Raw genomic sequence first — 17,869 nt, forward strand, 5'->3', positions numbered from 1 at the left:
TGTGTGAAAAAATTGAAACCAATATTCCCAAATGTCTAACAAAATGAAACTACAACACTATACATAAGTACACAACAAAATGGAACTACAACACTATACATACAACTCTAAAGATGAGGTACATAACTATATCAAATTGCTACTTGAATATCAAGCTCATGACTAGATTAGATAAACTTCTTCACAACAATTTCAGCCTTACAACAATTGGGGTGCTGGCGAGCCTCACCTGGCTTCCCACCTCCATTACATTCTAACCAGCACAGTGCATCAACATGTCAGTTCACTTATCTCCAGCTAGCCTATTCAACATTGACGACATCCTCTGGTGAAGATAATGAGGTTGTCGATATTTCCTGTACAATTGCTGCACGAGGCACATTGTCATCTTCAATGGCATCGACATATTCATCTTCCGTTTTGGAATTACGGATGGTGTCGTCCTTCTTGCTATCTGCTGAAATCTCATTATCTACACGGCTAGACATGTTTTTGGTTGACAGGTCGTCATGTGTATCGTGACTGGTTACAAGCATCGACTCTTCTTCCGCAGAGAAAAGACTCTCATATATTAATTCAGAACCAATCCATTGTGTTTCTGAGTAGAGGTTTCTAGGGGTCACAGGCAGAGTGGTATCTGTATCCATAGTTCCAGAAGGGTTTTGAGAATTACGATCTTCAACAGCATCAGATGAGGTAGACAGCAAATTTTCCTGCGTAGCTTGCAATTGTTACCATCTCACTAGATGAGTAAAAAGAATCACAGTGTTTTTTTAGCTTTCAAAAAAGTTGGTACTGTTGGGGTTTTGTTCCTTATACAAAACTATAGGTCTGAAATTGAACTTTAGATGACAGTTTTTGAAGCTGAAATAGTGATCTAATGCTGTCAAAACCGTGGCCAAAGGGCAGTTTCGGGTTTAGAATGTCTACAAGGTTTACTTGGATTAGGAAACTTGTATGATGGTTTGGTAGAGGGTTTTCTAAGTTTAGGGTTTCCTAATTAAGGTGGAAGACTATTCTTAGAAGTTCTAGAAGACTTAGGGAGCAAGGATTTGTCTACTATATAAGAGGGCTTATATTGTGCGTAAAAATCCATTCTCTTGGTTAATTCTCTTGGAGAATCCTCTCTCGATGAGAGTATTCGGGTTACAATCGTTGTGTCCTATGATAATTGGCGATGGGGCAAAAATCAGTGAGAAGAGAGACTTGTAGTGAGAACGGGTATGAGAGAAATCTAGGGTTTCTAGGGTTCGTATGGGAGAAGCTAGAATTCATGATGTTCTTCATGTTCTTGTCTAAAGTCAAAGCAACCATGGCGGTGGAGGTTTATGGAAGAAGAAGAACAAAGGAAGAGGTAAACTCTTCGTAATATGTCTTGTTATTTCTAACGTTTACCGCTAGTGAGTTACATAACTAGTTGATTATATAAAGTGTGTCGATGTAATAACTTGTTATGATAATGAAGATTCTCGGGGTGATTTGGCCGTGGATGTAGCCTACAAAGGTGAACCACGTAATCTTTGTGTCGTGTGTGACTGTCTATTATCGTATTAATTATATATTCGTGCTAGTATTATTCGATCATGCTAATCTAAAGATGTAAGTAAAGGATTCGAGCTAAGTTATCTAAAGTAGGATGTTTCGTGGAATTTACTTCTATGAAAATATGCCGGTTCGAGATTAACGTAACCTCGGTTTCCCGACAAGTGGTGCGGTGAGCGTGGATAAAGATGGCAGTGATGCGGTAATTTGAACAAGATATTTCAAAGAAGAAAAAGTCTTGGTTCGTCGCAGAATGATATAGATCGTGAAGATGATGAGTAAATCAAGTTCGAACAAAGAATAGGACGACATCAAGAAAGATTCGACAACTTTGTTTGATGTGACTATGATTCGTGTTGAAGGTGTTTTCTTTATAAGAGAAGATCGTTTGTGGATTCAAGTGGCGTCTGCAAAATATTGCCATGAGAATGTTTTGGATCATGGTGGTGCTAAGTGACAATCGTTCATACACAACATATGAAGGTTGCAGCATGTTTTGTCTACATGGAGGATGACTCAAGATTGTTGGTTCTTGGAGTTGATGAAGTCCGTCTGGAATTGTTTGATGGCTCAGATCAAATAATGTCAAGTGTTAGACATATGTCGAAGAAGAAGTATTCTACAGAAGGTGCGATAATGAGTGGTCATGGCGACGAAGTAGTTTGATACAGGTAGTGCAGAAACTTGTATAAATTATATGAAGAAGTTGTTTGTGGTGATGCTAGAAGATCGACAAATAGCTATTCCGGTGGTGCAAGTGCAAAGGAGGAATTTGGCTTAGGTGGTGGTTCAAGCTCAAAGTACAAGACAATTTTGATTCGTGTTAGTGATGATATACAAGAGGATGGCCTTGTATAAGGTGGTAAACATTCATGCTTTGTTGGAGTGAAGAAGAAAGTTTTGTTCACGTCACAAAAAGTGGTGATTGTTGGGGTTTTGTTCCGTATACAAAACTATATGGCTGAAACTGGACTTTAGATGACAATTTTTGAAGCTGAAATAGTGATCTAATGCTGTCAAAACCGTGGCCAAAGGGCAGTTTCGGGTTTGGAATGTCTACGAGGTTTACTTGGATTAGGAAACTTGTATGACGGTTTGGTAGAGTGTTTTCCAAGTTTAGGGTTTCCTAATTAAGGTGGAAGACTATTCTTAGAAGTTCTAGAAGACTTGGGGAGCAAGGATTTGGCTACTATATAAGAGGGCTTATATTGTGTGTAGAAATCCATTCTCTTGATTAATTCTCTTGGAGAATCCTCTCTTGATGAGAGTGTTCGGGTCACAATCGTTGTGTCCTATGATGGTTGGTGATGGGGCAAAGATCAGCGAGAAGAGAGACTTGTAGTGAGAACGGGTATGGGAGAAATCTAGGGTTTCTAGGGTTCGTATGGGAGAAGCTAGAATTCATGATGTTCTTCATGTTCTTGTCTAAAGTCGAAGCAACCATGGTGGTGGAGGTTTATGGAAGAAGAAGAACAAAGGAAGAGGTAAACTCTTCGTAATATGTCTTGTTATTTCTAACGTTTAGCGCTAGTGGGTTACATAACTAGTTGATTATATAAAGTGTGTCGATGTAATAACTTGTTATGATAATGAAGATTCTCGGGGTGATTTGGCCGTGGATGTAGCCAACAAAGGTGAACCACGTAATCTTTGTGTCGTGTGTGATTGTCTATTATCGTATTAATTATATATTCGCCTACAAAGATGAACCACGTAATCTTTGTGTCGTGTGTGATTGTCTATTATCGTATTAATTATATATTCGTGCTAGTATTATTCGATCATGCTAATCTAAAGATGTAAGTAAAGGATTCGAGCTAAGTTATCTAAAGTAGGATGTTTCGTGGAATTTACTTCTATGGAAATATGCCGGTTCGAGATTAACGTAACCTCGGTTTCCCGACAGGTTCAACACATTAACACCTTTATCACACCATAGTTAAAAGAAATCCAAGACCACAATCATAGCATGAGAAAATGAAAACAAACCAGACGTGAATGCCTTTGCTCTGTATTGGTATCAAAACTGTGGACCGGGTCTGACAATGATGAGCTTCCCTCATCGTCTGCAAAGCAAAGAGTAGAAAAACATGATCTATCTATATATGGAATAAAGCAAAGAGTAGAAAAACATGATCTATCTATATATGGAATTCCAACAGTCAGGCATATAATGGACAGTACAATAAAGTCACCGTGAAAATCTCACATGATACACAGAGATGCAATGAAGGCTAACAAAATCTAGCTACCTCTTTCCCTGGTTCTTTTGATAATAATGAGAGCTAATAGCACTAAGAGGCTAAACAGAAAATGCTTATAATCACCAAAAGACCCATTTATTGATCTCTCCCTTCAATGAAAATTTATGAACCCACGAACAGATAGAATCAGAAATTTAATAACTATCGTCGTATCAATGAAAGAATCATGGTATGTATTAAGAAAATCTACCATAAACAGCATTTCCGAGGTTTCAAAAATCACATGCATAGACTCATAAAAACATGCATACGGACAATTAACCAAGAAATAGAAGCTTACAGAATTTATAGGGACTGAGAAGTGCAGCTTCAAGCATCGCTTTAAAATCTAAAGCAGCAGAAACGAGTGGGTCACTTCTATCCTGCAAACCAAGTACATGTTAATCACACTTCAGATTGACAGTTATCTATCATACGCGTGTCACGGAAATACAAGATTCTCTAAAGAGTATGCTAGCACCCGCGTACTTTTACAATCTTGATACAACAACCAAGTAGAAAACATTAATACAGTAATAACGATACCTCAACTTGTCCTACAGTATTTTCTTACAGACACAACACAGAAAAAATAATGATCGTTTAACATGCCTTTTCAGTTTGGCCTTGTGGTGCCCCAAATACATCACTGAATATAGCATCTGAAGATTCTGAACCAAATTTTATGGCACTAAAAGTGGCTTGTTTCGGTCCTAGCAAGTGGCTGAAATCAAGAGATGAACTCTCCGATGAGAAGTCATCTGCATGTAAATGAAAAGGGAAAGAAACCAAAGAAAATTAAGCATATAGAAGTATAGTTAAAATCTACAACGTCACTAATGTCACAAAAAAAAATAATTAGTCATACCTGTTAAACCACAACTATTGTCATGTATATATTCAGCTGAACCAATTATATGTGGGAGACAATTGGATGCTAACCCACTCTGGAAACATGTTGGCAAAAGAAACAAACACAGGTAACAGGTTAAGAGCTTTAGCTGACCTGGCTCGTATATCGAGTTATGGGAGAAATGCCATAATTTTGTTTGAGCTAATATTAGATAGCAAAAGAATTATAAGACGATACCATATCTTTATATCAGATATAAAGAAAACTTAAAACATGTTATTGAGATAGCCTTCAGTACCAATAGACATTATGAAGCATGTGTTTTGATTGAAGTAATTCAGTTGGCTGCATACCAGCTAGTGGAAGTGTCAGACAAAAGTAAACCAAAATGTTTTTACCTGCATCACAAATTTGACTGTTTCTAAGCAATTCTTCTCATGTCAAACATTGAATCACCTGGACTAGTGAACCAAACCAAATATATCTTATCCTACTTCGTACTTATAAGAGTAGACACACAATGAACAATAATGTCTAACAGATGCATCTAGAACACTGACAAAACCAAGATAAAATAACACATCATCTCACATAACAAGAGTTCAATTTTGTTTTTCGAAAGAAAAAAGATTACAGCTACTTGTTACTCCAACCAAGACAAAGGTTAGAGAAGCTTACTTTGAAGACAGAGCCTGATGGGGAGGTTCTGTTTGTTTTCTGCATGTGACCGCGATAAGAACTCAAACCAACAGATAAAGCCTCTCTATATCTCGGCAATATATCTTCTTCATAGCTTTGAGCACGAATACTTGTATCACCAGTTCTTCTAGTTCTTTCATTTGAATGGTCAGTGTTGTCATCTTCTTCGGTTATTTTCTATGTTAGTACAAGTTTCTCAAGTAAGTAAATGTGGAACCACGCACCAAGTAATGATAACTAGTACTAATTATAGAAACATCCGAACAACAAAATTCACCACGCATTCCAGTTAAAATTGCATAAATGAGATAGTAATAATATACTATTAAATGGGTTTACTCACATTGTCCACGAAACCAATGCAAGTAAGATTTCTGAAAGAATTGAGTGTATTCTTCATATCTTGTTCAACAGTATCAGTCTGACCTAATAATTCATCTATTTCATGTGTAACATCATTGGCTCTCGTTAATAGATTACCTGATAGTTCAGTCAACCACTTCATAACCTAACAAAGAAAAATATAACCAGTAAATCATCTCTGCAACTAAGAAATTGAAGTAAAAAATGACTGAAATCACCACAATTCAGTGAAATTTTCCAGATCAAATTCGAAGTGGTTTACCTCATTTTGAAATCTTAATCGCTTCTGTACGGAAGTTTCCATCGAAAAGTTAATATTCTAACTGGAAGACAGATCTTCCTGGAAGAGTAAGGAGCTTCTTCGTGCAATTGAAATATGAAATCAGGGTTTAAATTTGGTTTATTTATGGTTCGCTGGAGGAAGGGTCGAATCTTCGACCCCTTGGATATAATCAAGTACTAGATGACCGCACGCGGTGGGGAGGCCGACAGAAAAAATCGTTCCATTTCTATCTGAATAAACTTTAACCGAAATCCTTCTATTTTGCACTGCTTAGCATTAGGTAGATAATAATCCGTAGGTAATGTTAACTTATCTAAATATTTAATCTTGGAATGAATATGTAATGGTATATTACAATTCCGTTTAGATTATGATCTTTTTCTATAATATAACAGAAAAAAGAAACACATTAAGATTCGATAACAAATATTTTTAATCGATTTTACGGTTTTGTAATTTTATTTTACTCCAGGGTTTTTGTGTTACGTATCTTAGATGTTTTCTAAAATTCCAGAAATTAAAAATTCATTTTGTTTTTTTTGAGCATTTGCTATGACGGACACCTTTGTCGTCCCATAGACCCCCTTCCATCGTCCAATCAAATATCTCACTATATCCTCCTTAAACTTAAAAACCTCCGTGTATGGTTCTTGTTATTCCGTTTAACACATGGTCAACAGGTGTTGTACCCTTAGCACATGGTTAACAGGTGTTAAAAGAACGGACAAGGATATACCGGTGAATGCCGTCGTTTACTTTACAATCGGCATGTTCTATTAAAGGGGTGACAAATGAATAGGACAAAAAGGGTCATTACATGGTATTTCTAAGTGTCTTTTATAAAACAAAAGTTGAAAATGATTAATTGACCCTTACATAGTTTAGTGTTGATAATCTAGTTTAGTTTTGATAATCAAATTTCACTTATATTTACTCTAAAACAAATCAAAATCAGCTTTTTCGGAGAAGAAAAAAAAAGCTTTTGTTATATTTGTGAAACCCTAAATTTTGATTCACTAAACCAAAATGAGTGATTCCAATGACAAATTTGAGATGGGTGAATCTCTATATGTCGCTCAAAATTATCTAAAGTACGTAAAAAAATAAAAACTTTTATATTTTCAGAAGAACTTACGGTTGGAATTGTGCTCTTAACCAACCGTAACTCTGTGTTACGGTTCGTAAATTATCGAATACCAACCGTAACTGGTTCAATTTGGAGAAAACCCAATCGGAATACCAGATACGGTTGGTAAAAAAAAATTCGATATGAACCGTAACCTAATTACGGTTTGAAACATGACAACATATAGCAACCGTAACAAATAACGGTTGGTAACTAATGAATAGAGACCAACCGTAACCGACTTACGGTTGGTATTTCAACTAATTTTTGAGCCGGGTAAATCGCTAAGACACAGTATGTTTTACGGTTGGTAAGGTTAATTGAGTTACAAGTCGTAACTCAATTACGGTTGATAACAGTGATGCAAATACAAACCGTAAAAAAAAATGAAACATCCAGAAAGAATTACGGTTCGTAATTTAAGTATCGAGACCAACCGTAAATCAATTACGGTTGCAAAAAAGAATCGTAACTGAACATCCTTTCTGAAAATCAATAACTTACGGTTGGTATTTGAGTTAAATGAACCGTAACATCAACCAAATCTATAGTTACGGTTCCAATTGGCGTTATCACCAACCGTAACTCACATGCCACACAAAAATTTCAATTTCAATTTTGTTCCAAAGCCCTGATTTTTGATAAAAAAAAATAACTTCAATCTTCGTCAACCTTCTTCTTCGGTATCTCTATTATAGTTTTCAATCAATGATTATCAATTTTTCAAATTTCCGATTAATCGAGGACGATGAAAATTTCATTTTTAATGGAGGAGGAGAAGAGAAGATGAAGATGAAAAAAAACAGTTTTGATTTTTGTGATTCATTAGGTTTAGAAATAGGGGAGGACAATTGTGTCTTTTCAACCAAAAAAGAACGAGTAAAGTAGTCAATTTACACCCCTATAGGACATACCCTAACCAATTAGAGGGACATTATTATCACACTTGTCGCCCCTATAACAGGATACTTACTTTAACCAAAACAGACGATAACTTTTCATTCTTTCTCTTATTCTTCGTTCCCCAATCTCCCTAATCCCTTCCCTTCTTCAATCTTTCATTTGTGCAGTCGTCTCTATTACTACATTTCCGTTTGTCTCACATCCTCGACCACCAATAATAATTTTGTCAGTCTTTTTTGGTTTCAGTCACACTGTCTACGACCCTATATCGTTTAGTAGGTTATCATGGGAAGGAAGAGCATGCTCCTTAATGTCATTACGGTGGTGATGAATGTGAGAGTAAGTTAGATGCATGTTTCCACGGTAACTACTACCGGAATTCTGGGCAGCTAATCGGGTGCGCTTTCACCCGACCATGTTCATCATCTTCTTCACCCGCGATTAACCGGGACGTGATCCGAAATTTCTGTACTTCATTGTTTACCTTTGTTTCTTTTCAGTTCTGATTTTTTTTATTAACTTATTTCAGAGAAATGATGAAAGAAATTTTTAGTTGTTTCTCGTTTCCTTAAGTTTGATGTGTCAGGATTTTCTTAGGGAATAATCACTGACAACCGCGGAATAACTGATCTTGAGATATTATGATGAATTATAAGTAAACCAAGCACAAGCAAATATAATAATACGAGAAAGATAAATCAACTCACAAGATACAAGATTTATAGTGGTTCGACCAATACATACAACTTGTATATATTGTCTACGTCCACTTTGAGCCGCACCAACTCAAATCCACTATGAAGAAAAACGATTACAACGTCGTGTGAATCCCATCAGACCCTTGGTTACACCGCAATATTTACCCGAGACGATACTTGTTCCTCACCAATATTCTCTCACAACGAAACCCTAGCTTTAGCCCTAAAATCTATACAAGAAATCTCTCACCGATCTCTTAATCGTTTTCTACACAGTGCACAAATTCTACAAGGCCTAACTACCTATTTATATAGGTTACAAACTTCGCCACCAAGAATTCTAACCGTTTTAGGAAACCCCTTCCCTAAATAACCACGGCTAAATTTAGGAAATAATTAATTAGTCTTCAATAACTAACAATCTCCCACTTTGAAGACTTATTGATTGTATTCCATTCTTCAATTTTGGATTGACGGTGCTAAAACATCTTCCTTGTTAGTGCGGCTCCCCTCCCAGATCCTCATTCTGAGAGACCAACTAAAGCCTTGCAGAGCTTTAGCTTGTCTGATGTAACTCCCTTGGTAAACATATCCGCCGGATTCTTCGAACCAAGAATCTTCTCGAGCTTCAACCCTCCTTATTCTAAGAGATCCCGAATGAAATGATAACGAATATCTATATGCTTCGTCCTAGCATGATAGGCTGAGTTCTTGGCTAAATGTTAGCACTTTGACTGTCACTAAACAGAACATTATCTCCTTGTTCCTTGCCCAACTCAGCTAATAATCCTTGTAAGCAAATCATCTCCTTGCTCGCTTCCATCACCGCTACGTACTCCGCTTCCGTAGTAGACAATGTCACCAACTTCTGTGACCTTGAGTTCCAACTCACTGCAGCTGACCCCATAGTATAAACATAACCGGTCGTACTTCGCCTTTTATCTACATCACCTGCGAAGTCTGCATCCACATAACCCCTCAAAATAGAACCACCTTTTCCATAGCACAATGGTACGTTTGTGTTACCTCTCAAATACCCGAGAATCCACTTTACTGCTTCCCAATGTTGTTTTCCTGGGTTGCTTGCATATCTACTCACTACTCCCACTGCATGTGCAATATCCGGTCTCGTGCACACCATAGCATACATTAGATTCCCAATATCCGAAGAATATGGTACGTTAGCCATGTACTCCTTTTCTTCATTTGTTTTCGCACACTGCATACTTGGAAGACGAATTTGACTTCCAAGTGGAGAACTAACTGGTTTAGCATTCTCCATATTGAATCTTTTCAACACTCGTTCAATATATTCAGCCTGACTAAGCATAAGTACACTCTTAGCTCTGTCTCTTATGATCCTCATACCAAGAATCTGCTTTACTTCACCAAGATCTTTCATAGCAAACTCACTTGCTAATTGTTTCTTCAAATTCTCAACTTCTTGTAGAGATGTTCCGGCAACCAACATATCATCCACATACAGTAGTAATATGATGTAGTCAGAACCATTCCTTTTGAAGTAACAACAATGATCTGCATTACATCGTGAGTAACCACTTCTATGCATGAAGTTATCAAACTTCTTGTACCACTGTCTCGGGGCTTGTTTTAAACCATACAAACTCTTCTTTAGCTTGCACACCATCTCTTCCTTGCCTTTTACTATGGATCCTTCTGGCTGCTTCATGTAAATTTCTTCATCTAGGTCACCATGAAGAAAAGTTGTCTTTACATCCAACTATTCAAGGTAGAGATCTTCAGAAGCCACTAGACTTAAAACTACTCGAGTAGTAGTCATCTTCACAACTGGAGAAAATATCTCGTTGTAATCAACACCAGGTTTTTGCTGGAAACCTTTCACAACCATCCCCGCCTTGTAGCGAATATCTCCATTTGCTTCAGACTTCATCCGATAAACCCACTTGTTATGCAACGCCTTCTTACCTCTTGGTAATTTTACTAACACCCAAGTGTCATTCTCATTAAGTGAATTTATCTCATCCTGCATAGAAAGTTTCCACTTGCCTGAATCATCAGCCGCTAGTGCTTCCTTAATATCTTCAAGTTCGCCTCCATCCGTAAGTAATAGATAATTCAAAGCATACCTTGGGTTTGGTTTAGGATTTCTTGACGATCTTCGTACTTCTTATGAAACTGTAGGAATAACTCCCACTGCAGTAGAAGTCTCTTCAACTTGTACTTCTCTGCCATCAGCAACATCATGCTCTTCTTGTTCCACACTTCTTCCAGAAACATTATCAGTATCGATATGCAACTCCTTATCGACGTTGCTTGACCTGACATCTTCAACTTGTGTTGTATTCCTGTCCTTGTACAACTCATTCTCATTAAAAGTGACATCTCTACTTCTAATAACTTTGTGACCCTCATAGTCCCAAAGTTTATACCCAAAAGCGTCAATTCCATAACCAAGGAATATACACTTCTTTGCTTGAGCACCTATCTTAGACCTCTCACCGGGACTAAGATGAACATAACCAACACAACCAAAAACTTTCAAAAAGGAAAGATTTACCTTTTTTCCAGTCTAAACCTCCTCTGGTATCTTCATATCTAATGGACTACTAGGTGTCATGTTAATTAGATAAGCAGCCGTCTCTGTTGCATGTGCCCAGAAGGTCTCGGGAAAACCAGACTGCAACCTCATGCACCTTGCACGTGTATTCAACGTCCAATTCATACGTTCTACTACTCCATTTTTCTGTGGTGTCCTTGGAACCGTCCTCTCCAAACGAATTCCATTTGTAGCACATAACTGTAATAATTTTGTTTTGTCATACTCACCACCGTTATGACCTTAGACACTTCAACTTCAGACCAGTTTCTGTTTCAACCAAAGATTTCCACTTCTTAAACACTTCATACACCTCGAAATTATTCTTCATGAAGTAAAGCCACACCTTCCTTCAGTGATCATCAATAAAGGTGACATAATACTGGAATCTGCTGTGAGATGTAACATCAATTGGTCCCAATACATCCGTGTGAACCAAATCAAGTTTTGCACTTCTCAAGTCTCTTCCTCCTCTGCTGAAACTAACCCGTTTTTGTTTTCCAAGAACACAGTCTTCACAAAAACTCATATCAACAGACTTCACCTTAGGTGGATATCCTCCCGAACATAGAATCTTCATGTTCTTCTCACTCATGTGCCCTAATCTTCTATGCCATAAGTTAGTGTCTTCATCACTACTAGCCACTGCTAAAGTAGTTCCATATGAAGTCCGGTATAGAGTACCGACTCTAACTCCATGAGCTAACACCATAGCCCCTTTCTTTACTTTCCAATTGTGTTTTGTTAACACAACTTGACAGTCATCATCACAAACTTGGCCCACAAACACCAAGTTCTTCTTCAAATTTGGAACTTGTCGTACATCCTTCAATTTCCATGTCGAACCATTGACTTTCAAGATCACATCACCCAAACCGATGATGCAGCATGCTTCACCGTCACCCAAGAATACTTGGCCATAGTATCCTTCTTTATAAGATATCATAATACTCTTATCACCCGTTGCATGGAAAGAAGCTCCCGAGTCTATAATCCAAGACTCATCTTGCTTGTCCTCAGAGAGTAGTAGAAAACCTTCCGTAATCACCTTCTTGTTACCAATAAGGACCTTCACCGGTTCCGCAGCTGCAACTACGTTGACCTCTTATTGATTACCTTTGTTTCCACCATTATTAACACCTTTGTTTTCCGGACAATCACACTTAAAGTGTCCTACTTTCTTACACGCCCAACACTCAACAACACCTCTAGGACGGGATTGAGATCTCCCCCTAGACTTTCCTCTAGACTTCCATCTGGATTTGTTGTTGTTCCGATTTGAACTCCTGCCTCTATCTTCTTCTTGCATACTTAAGGCCGAGCTTGAAGTACTAGAACCGTAACCTTGTTCTGTTATTCTCTCCTCTTCAGCAATTAACCTTTGTTGCACATCATCAAGCTTCAACTTCTTGCTCCCTGCGTAATTGCTAATGGTTGTCCTTGCAGTCTCCCAACTCTTTGCTAATGACGACAACAACCGCAAAGCTTGAACTTCATCATCAAAAGTAATACTAACTTTTGAAAGATGCGAAATAATTGATTTAAACTTCCCAAGATGTGCTGAAATCGCTTCGCCTTCTTGCATCTTCAAATTAAATAGTTGTTCAAATAACATAATCTTCCCCGAGGCTGATGACTTTTGATACAACTTTTCAAGTTTATCCATAAGATCCTTCGTACTAGTTTCCTCTTGTACGTTATTGTAGACTTCCTCCGTTAGACATCTACGGATCACGACTACACACTTGCGATCAAGAGTTGTCCATTCATTGTCTTTGCGTGCTCCCTTTTCCGCAAATCCACCCAATGGATCAGCAAAGTCTTTCTCATATAGGTAGTCTTCCATCTGAGACTTCCAAAACGCAAAGTTCTTCCCATTAAATCTCTAACCCGAGCTCTGATACCAGTTGTCAGGATTTTCTTAGGGAATAATCACTGACAACCGCGGAATAACGGATCTTGAGATATTATGATGAATAATAAGTAAACCAAGCACAAGCAACTATAATAATACGAGAAAGATAAATCAACTCACAAGACACAAGATTTATAGTGATTCGACCAATACATACAACTTGTATATATTGTCTACGCCCACTTTGAGCCGCACCAACTCAAATCCACTATGAAGAAAAACGATTACAACGTCGCGTGAATCCCAACAAACCCTTAGTTACACCGCAACAATTACCCGAGACGATAACCTTGTCTCTTGTTCCTCACCAATATGCTCTCACAACAAACCCTAGCTTTATCCCTAAAAGCTATACAAGTAATCTCTCACCGATCTCTTAATCGTTTTCTACACAGTGCACAAATTCTACAAGGCCTAACTACCTATTTATATAGGTTACAAACTTGGCCACCAAGAATTCTAACCGGTTTAGGAAACCCCTTCCCTAAATAACCACGGCTAGCTTTAGGAAATAATTAATTAGTCTTCGATAACTAACATGATGTATATATAAATTGCTCTAATTGATCATTTTTTTATTAATTCAATGAATTTAATCATAATTGCACTTTGAGTTTTTTCTCATCTTAGAACGAATATAATCATGAAATTGGTCGAATCCGATCGATACAATGGATATTTTGGAGAAGTTTGAATTGATAATACATCTGTAATACTGTGTTTGAAAGAAATTCGTGATCAATTTGGTTGATACCCCAAATTTAAACTTAATTTTGAGAAATTGTAAAGTTTAAATCTTAATTTTAAAACCTTGGGACATTTTCTGTGACATACAAAATGCAGATTTGTCATCACATAGAAGGCCTCCTTCACAGTCGGCCAACAAGGTGCAAATTCGTAATTTCATACCCGTAAGTCAAACTGCTTTTCTATTTTGCATCTCTGATCTCAATTTACTTAACAGTGGTCGGTCAAGATTTTAAAGTTACTGTTAAGCTTGAGGTTGCAGAGATTCCCAAAATTGTTGCAATCTTTCCCAAGAAAAAAGTAGTATCGGTTTCATTTGAGAGATCAGAGGGAAAGAGATAGAGATGGGTTTCAAGGATGCGCTCGATTATACAGTTAATGGAGTGAAAACTTCATCAACATATGTACTGCAAGGTTCTTATAATTTAGGTTGTACAGCAGCTTCAAAGGTGAATAGCGTCGTTAGAGGGAGTGGAGGACAAGGCGGAGAAGGAGAACAAAACAGGGTTGAGAAATTGAAGGTATACTTGCCAGATCAAGAGCAGATCGGTCGAGCCATTACCATAGTCACCCATCCTGCGACTAAGGAACTGATCAAATTTTTTGCACTACCCCCAGGTATCAGTCTCTCTCTGGGTTATTAGCTTACATAGTTACGTTGAACTAATTTATCCATCACATGACAGACAAATATTACGGTGAAAATGCTTCTCTAAGTAAAGCATTTTGCATTTCTTTAATTCATATTGGTTTTAATAGGAAGATTTGCTTTTATGTAGTAACCAGCAAGATTTCATCTTTATTAATTCATTGCCATTTTCTTTAGGACTAATTCAAGTTGTCAAATCGTTGTTTCCTTGGAGATTTGTTGACCAAAGTATTCAAAACCCTCGGTCACAATGCCAGAGCTTATTCATTTGTAGCATGTTTTTTTAGCTAAGTCATAATATTAAAGCCAAAAACAGTAATTACAAATAATTACCAGGGGACCCTAGGATCCCAGACCCTTTAGAGAACTAAAGGGCAAACAAAACCTCCAAAAATCTAAGGAATAGAAATGGGCAAAACAGGCCCTTACATGAAAACGTAAAAACTTATAACACCCGTTAAACTTCAATCATTAATATCACACTAACTCCAAGCACCCTACGGAATACTCATGTCCGTAGCAATCATCGTTCTAGCAACATAACTTCATTTAAAATTGCGTTTATGCGATTGTAAAGTTCCACGCACTTTACTACTCCTCGATGTATTACCATTATTAACTGATGCAATAGCCAACTTCATATTTGTAAAATTCAAGACTCTTTGAGCTTCTTCCTCGGCAATAGGGTCAAACCCTTTATCTTTGTTAGGGGAGTTTATTATAGACCTCCCTGGAATATAAGGTACAATCGCCGATCGATTAATATCAGCATCCATCCCTTCATTATAATCTGTTTCAACTTGTTCCACATCCTCATTGGCTACCTTCTCCGCTAATTCATCAATAAGATTATTTGCTGCAGCATCTATAATTGGTTGAGCGAACTTTGACATACGTATTTCCTCTTCCGAGAGATTCTCTTTAGATTTATTCATACGTTTACGTCTTTTATTGTTACCAACAACAACCCCCTGTCTAATTTCAGTAATAGTGGGATCATCAACTACTATTACTGAGTTTTGAGTAGTAGGGGCGATGACTAAGGTACTGCTTACGTCTTGTATTGTTACCAACAACAACCCCCTGTCTAATTTCAGTAATAGTGGGATCATCAACTACTATTACTGAGTTTTGAGTAGTAGGGGCGATGACTAAGGTACTGCTCTCTGATACAATAGTTTCAGGTATGGTTTCATTCACAACAACTCCATCAGCTCCAAGAACCGGCGAGATTATTCTCGATTGCTGATTACAGATATCAACTTCAGGAGTTATAGGTTTATCCCCTACATCTTTAGATGACTCATCATAAACATTTTCCACTTCTTCACCATCACCTTCTTGGTTGTCGCCCATCACATCATCTGCCTCAGTTCCGTCCATATTTTTAAGAACATCAAACTTCCCAGTGTTTACAATTACATAACCCGAATTTTCAGCACCGTTGTCACTGAATTTAGTTTTTGTACCCTTAGCTAATTCGAATACAGATTGTCTTCTCGCCTGTAACGATTTATAGCATGTTAAGTCTTCTCAAAGGAGTAGACTGCAACCTTTTCGTATATCTTCATTAGAGGCTGCATATGAAGCTGAAACATTTTTATGTTAACAGGAGGCTATGAAAACCTTTGTGTCTGTTTGATTGATGCTATTTCTTGTTCATCTTGATGTTTTAGTTTTAATTCTCTTCGTGAACGAATTGCTGCAGATGCTATTCATGTTTCCTTAGTTTTTACCACATTGTATTTTTCACTATGGTATTTACACTGTCCCCTGTCGGTTTGAATGTTGAACTGTTTATAGGGTTGAGCTCAATTTCCTAACCATGTGCATTGTCATTGGTATTCCTTAAATGGTCCATCAAATAATATGACATGTTTATGTGAAATGCCTTATTCAAAAAAAGAATTGTTGGTGTGTAATATCCATGAATGTACTTGTTTGATATGCACCATCCTTATCACCTGTGAGAAAGGGCTCTACAATATATTGTGATTTGTGAGAACTTAGCTTGTTTCATCTTTTTGATATTAAGACGGGTTGTTTTCTCATCAGCCATGTTTTAGATTGTCCTTGTGTTTACAAATGGTGGTGGGTGTAGACATTCCATCCTCTTATCCAACTTTACCTGAGGCCCCCTATAATTTTCAGTTTAAGAGCTATAGTAATGAAATATTTGGTTGGTTATCCTCGCGTGTCAGAATTTCAGAAATGGACGTGGAATTGTGACCCAAAAACTATGGAATGTAACCCCTAACCAATACGGAAAACTGACACAATATTAATTTCTTCTTTCTCTGCATTACCAGGTGGAGCTCAAGCATATAACATTGTGGCCGCGGTACTAAAGAACCCACCAAGTACTTCTTCACACGCATGTCTTTATGAAAATGATAAATACAAACAAGTTATGGAAGAGCTGAGGGTCTTAAGAGACGAGAAGGATAGAATGCAAGCAGAGCTTGAGCACATTAAGAATGAAATCGAGTATTCAAAGAGATTAAACAGTATCAGTCCTGCTAGGCTCAGGTCATCATCCACAGTAGAGCAAAGGCCAGAGGATGTCATAAGTCTTTTCATGATGAAAGGTTTTACAGTTTTGGATTTTAGGTATGATCAAGTAGTTCCACCAATAAGAGGACACATGATCAGGACTGAACGATATGACGACGACAAAGGAGATATTTAAGTAAATAAATGATGATCAATTAAGTGCTGACCACACTGCAGATTGGGTTTGTGTAGTTGCGTATATTTGTAGGAGCAGGAGTGTCAACATATAAATAAAAGGAAACTGCCTGACTACTTTTTAGACGCTGTAATGTGGGAGTATAAAATCCATCAGTGTTTGCCTTCATCTGCCTGGTTAGAAACAATGATGTGTAGCAGTTTATGTGGGATCCTAAGTAGTAATATGTAATTATGTTTACTATTTCGCTGGGTTTTTTTATCTAGTATTAGGCTCTAAGCCTACTCAACGTATACTGCAGGACTTGCTGCTCATTTGGGATCTTGGTCGCTTTCGGTTTGTCCGTCTTGGTTTGGGATGATGTATCTTTTTCCTGATTATTTGCTCAACCAAGGAGTGCAAATTGGAACTCAAAAAAGATATTGAAGAAACAGGCCTAGGAAAAGTTAAACACAGGACTACATGTGAATCAGTGTCCCGGTGAAACAAAATCTTATTACAAAAAACATCCTTATCCAAAAACCATAAGAAATTTGTTTGCTTAGCCCTACCACCAACGACTCTTCTATTTCTTTCCTTCC

General features: G+C 37.5%; 2 protein-coding genes across 2 annotated transcripts; one reads left to right on the top strand and one right to left on the bottom strand.

Annotated features, from left to right (window-relative positions):
- Positions 1–6,259, bottom strand: LOC113305772 (WASH complex subunit 2-like). Its single transcript, XM_026554777.1, has 8 exons — positions 5,963–6,259; positions 5,681–5,845; positions 5,317–5,514; positions 4,654–4,732; positions 4,398–4,546; positions 4,087–4,168; positions 3,532–3,608; positions 1–713 (listed from the first exon to the last, which is right to left on the bottom strand). Exons 1-8 carry the CDS (start codon positions 6,002–6,004, stop codon positions 303–305), a joined length of 1,203 nt encoding a protein of 400 aa, XP_026410562.1. The 5' UTR covers positions 6,005–6,259; the 3' UTR covers positions 1–302.
- A 7,916-nt stretch (positions 6,260–14,175) lies between these two features.
- Positions 14,176–17,581, top strand: LOC113305778. The gene is made up of 2 exons (XM_026554783.1): positions 14,176–14,568; positions 16,909–17,581. Exons 1-2 carry the CDS (start codon positions 14,295–14,297, stop codon positions 17,286–17,288), a joined length of 654 nt encoding a protein of 217 aa, XP_026410568.1. The 5' UTR covers positions 14,176–14,294; the 3' UTR covers positions 17,289–17,581.
- Positions 17,582–17,869: the final 288 nt, after the last annotated feature.

Source organism: Papaver somniferum, chromosome 1, assembly GCF_003573695.1.
Source record: "Papaver somniferum cultivar HN1 chromosome 1, ASM357369v1, whole genome shotgun sequence".
NCBI classification, from domain to species: domain Eukaryota; kingdom Viridiplantae; phylum Streptophyta; class Magnoliopsida; order Ranunculales; family Papaveraceae; genus Papaver; species Papaver somniferum.

Excerpts from the sequence above, each read along its gene's own strand:
- LOC113305778 (XM_026554783.1), top strand. The coding sequence starts at position 14,295 with ATGGGTTTCAAGGATGCGCTCGATTATACAGTTAATGGAGTGAAAACT. Across the intron at positions 14,569-16,908 it reads ATTTTTTGCACTACCCCCAG|GTGGAGCTCAAGCATATAAC; the intron begins GTATCAGTCTCT and ends CTGCATTACCAG.
- LOC113305772 (XM_026554777.1), bottom strand. The coding sequence starts at position 6,004 with ATGGAAACTTCCGTACAGAAGCGATTAAGATTTCAAAATGAG. Across the intron at positions 4,169-4,397 it reads CACAAGGCCAAACTGAAAAG|GATAGAAGTGACCCACTCGT; the intron begins GCATGTTAAACG and ends CTTGGTTTGCAG. Across the intron at positions 3,609-4,086 it reads TCTCAGTCCCTATAAATTCT|ACGATGAGGGAAGCTCATCA; the intron begins GTAAGCTTCTAT and ends TTTGCTTTGCAG.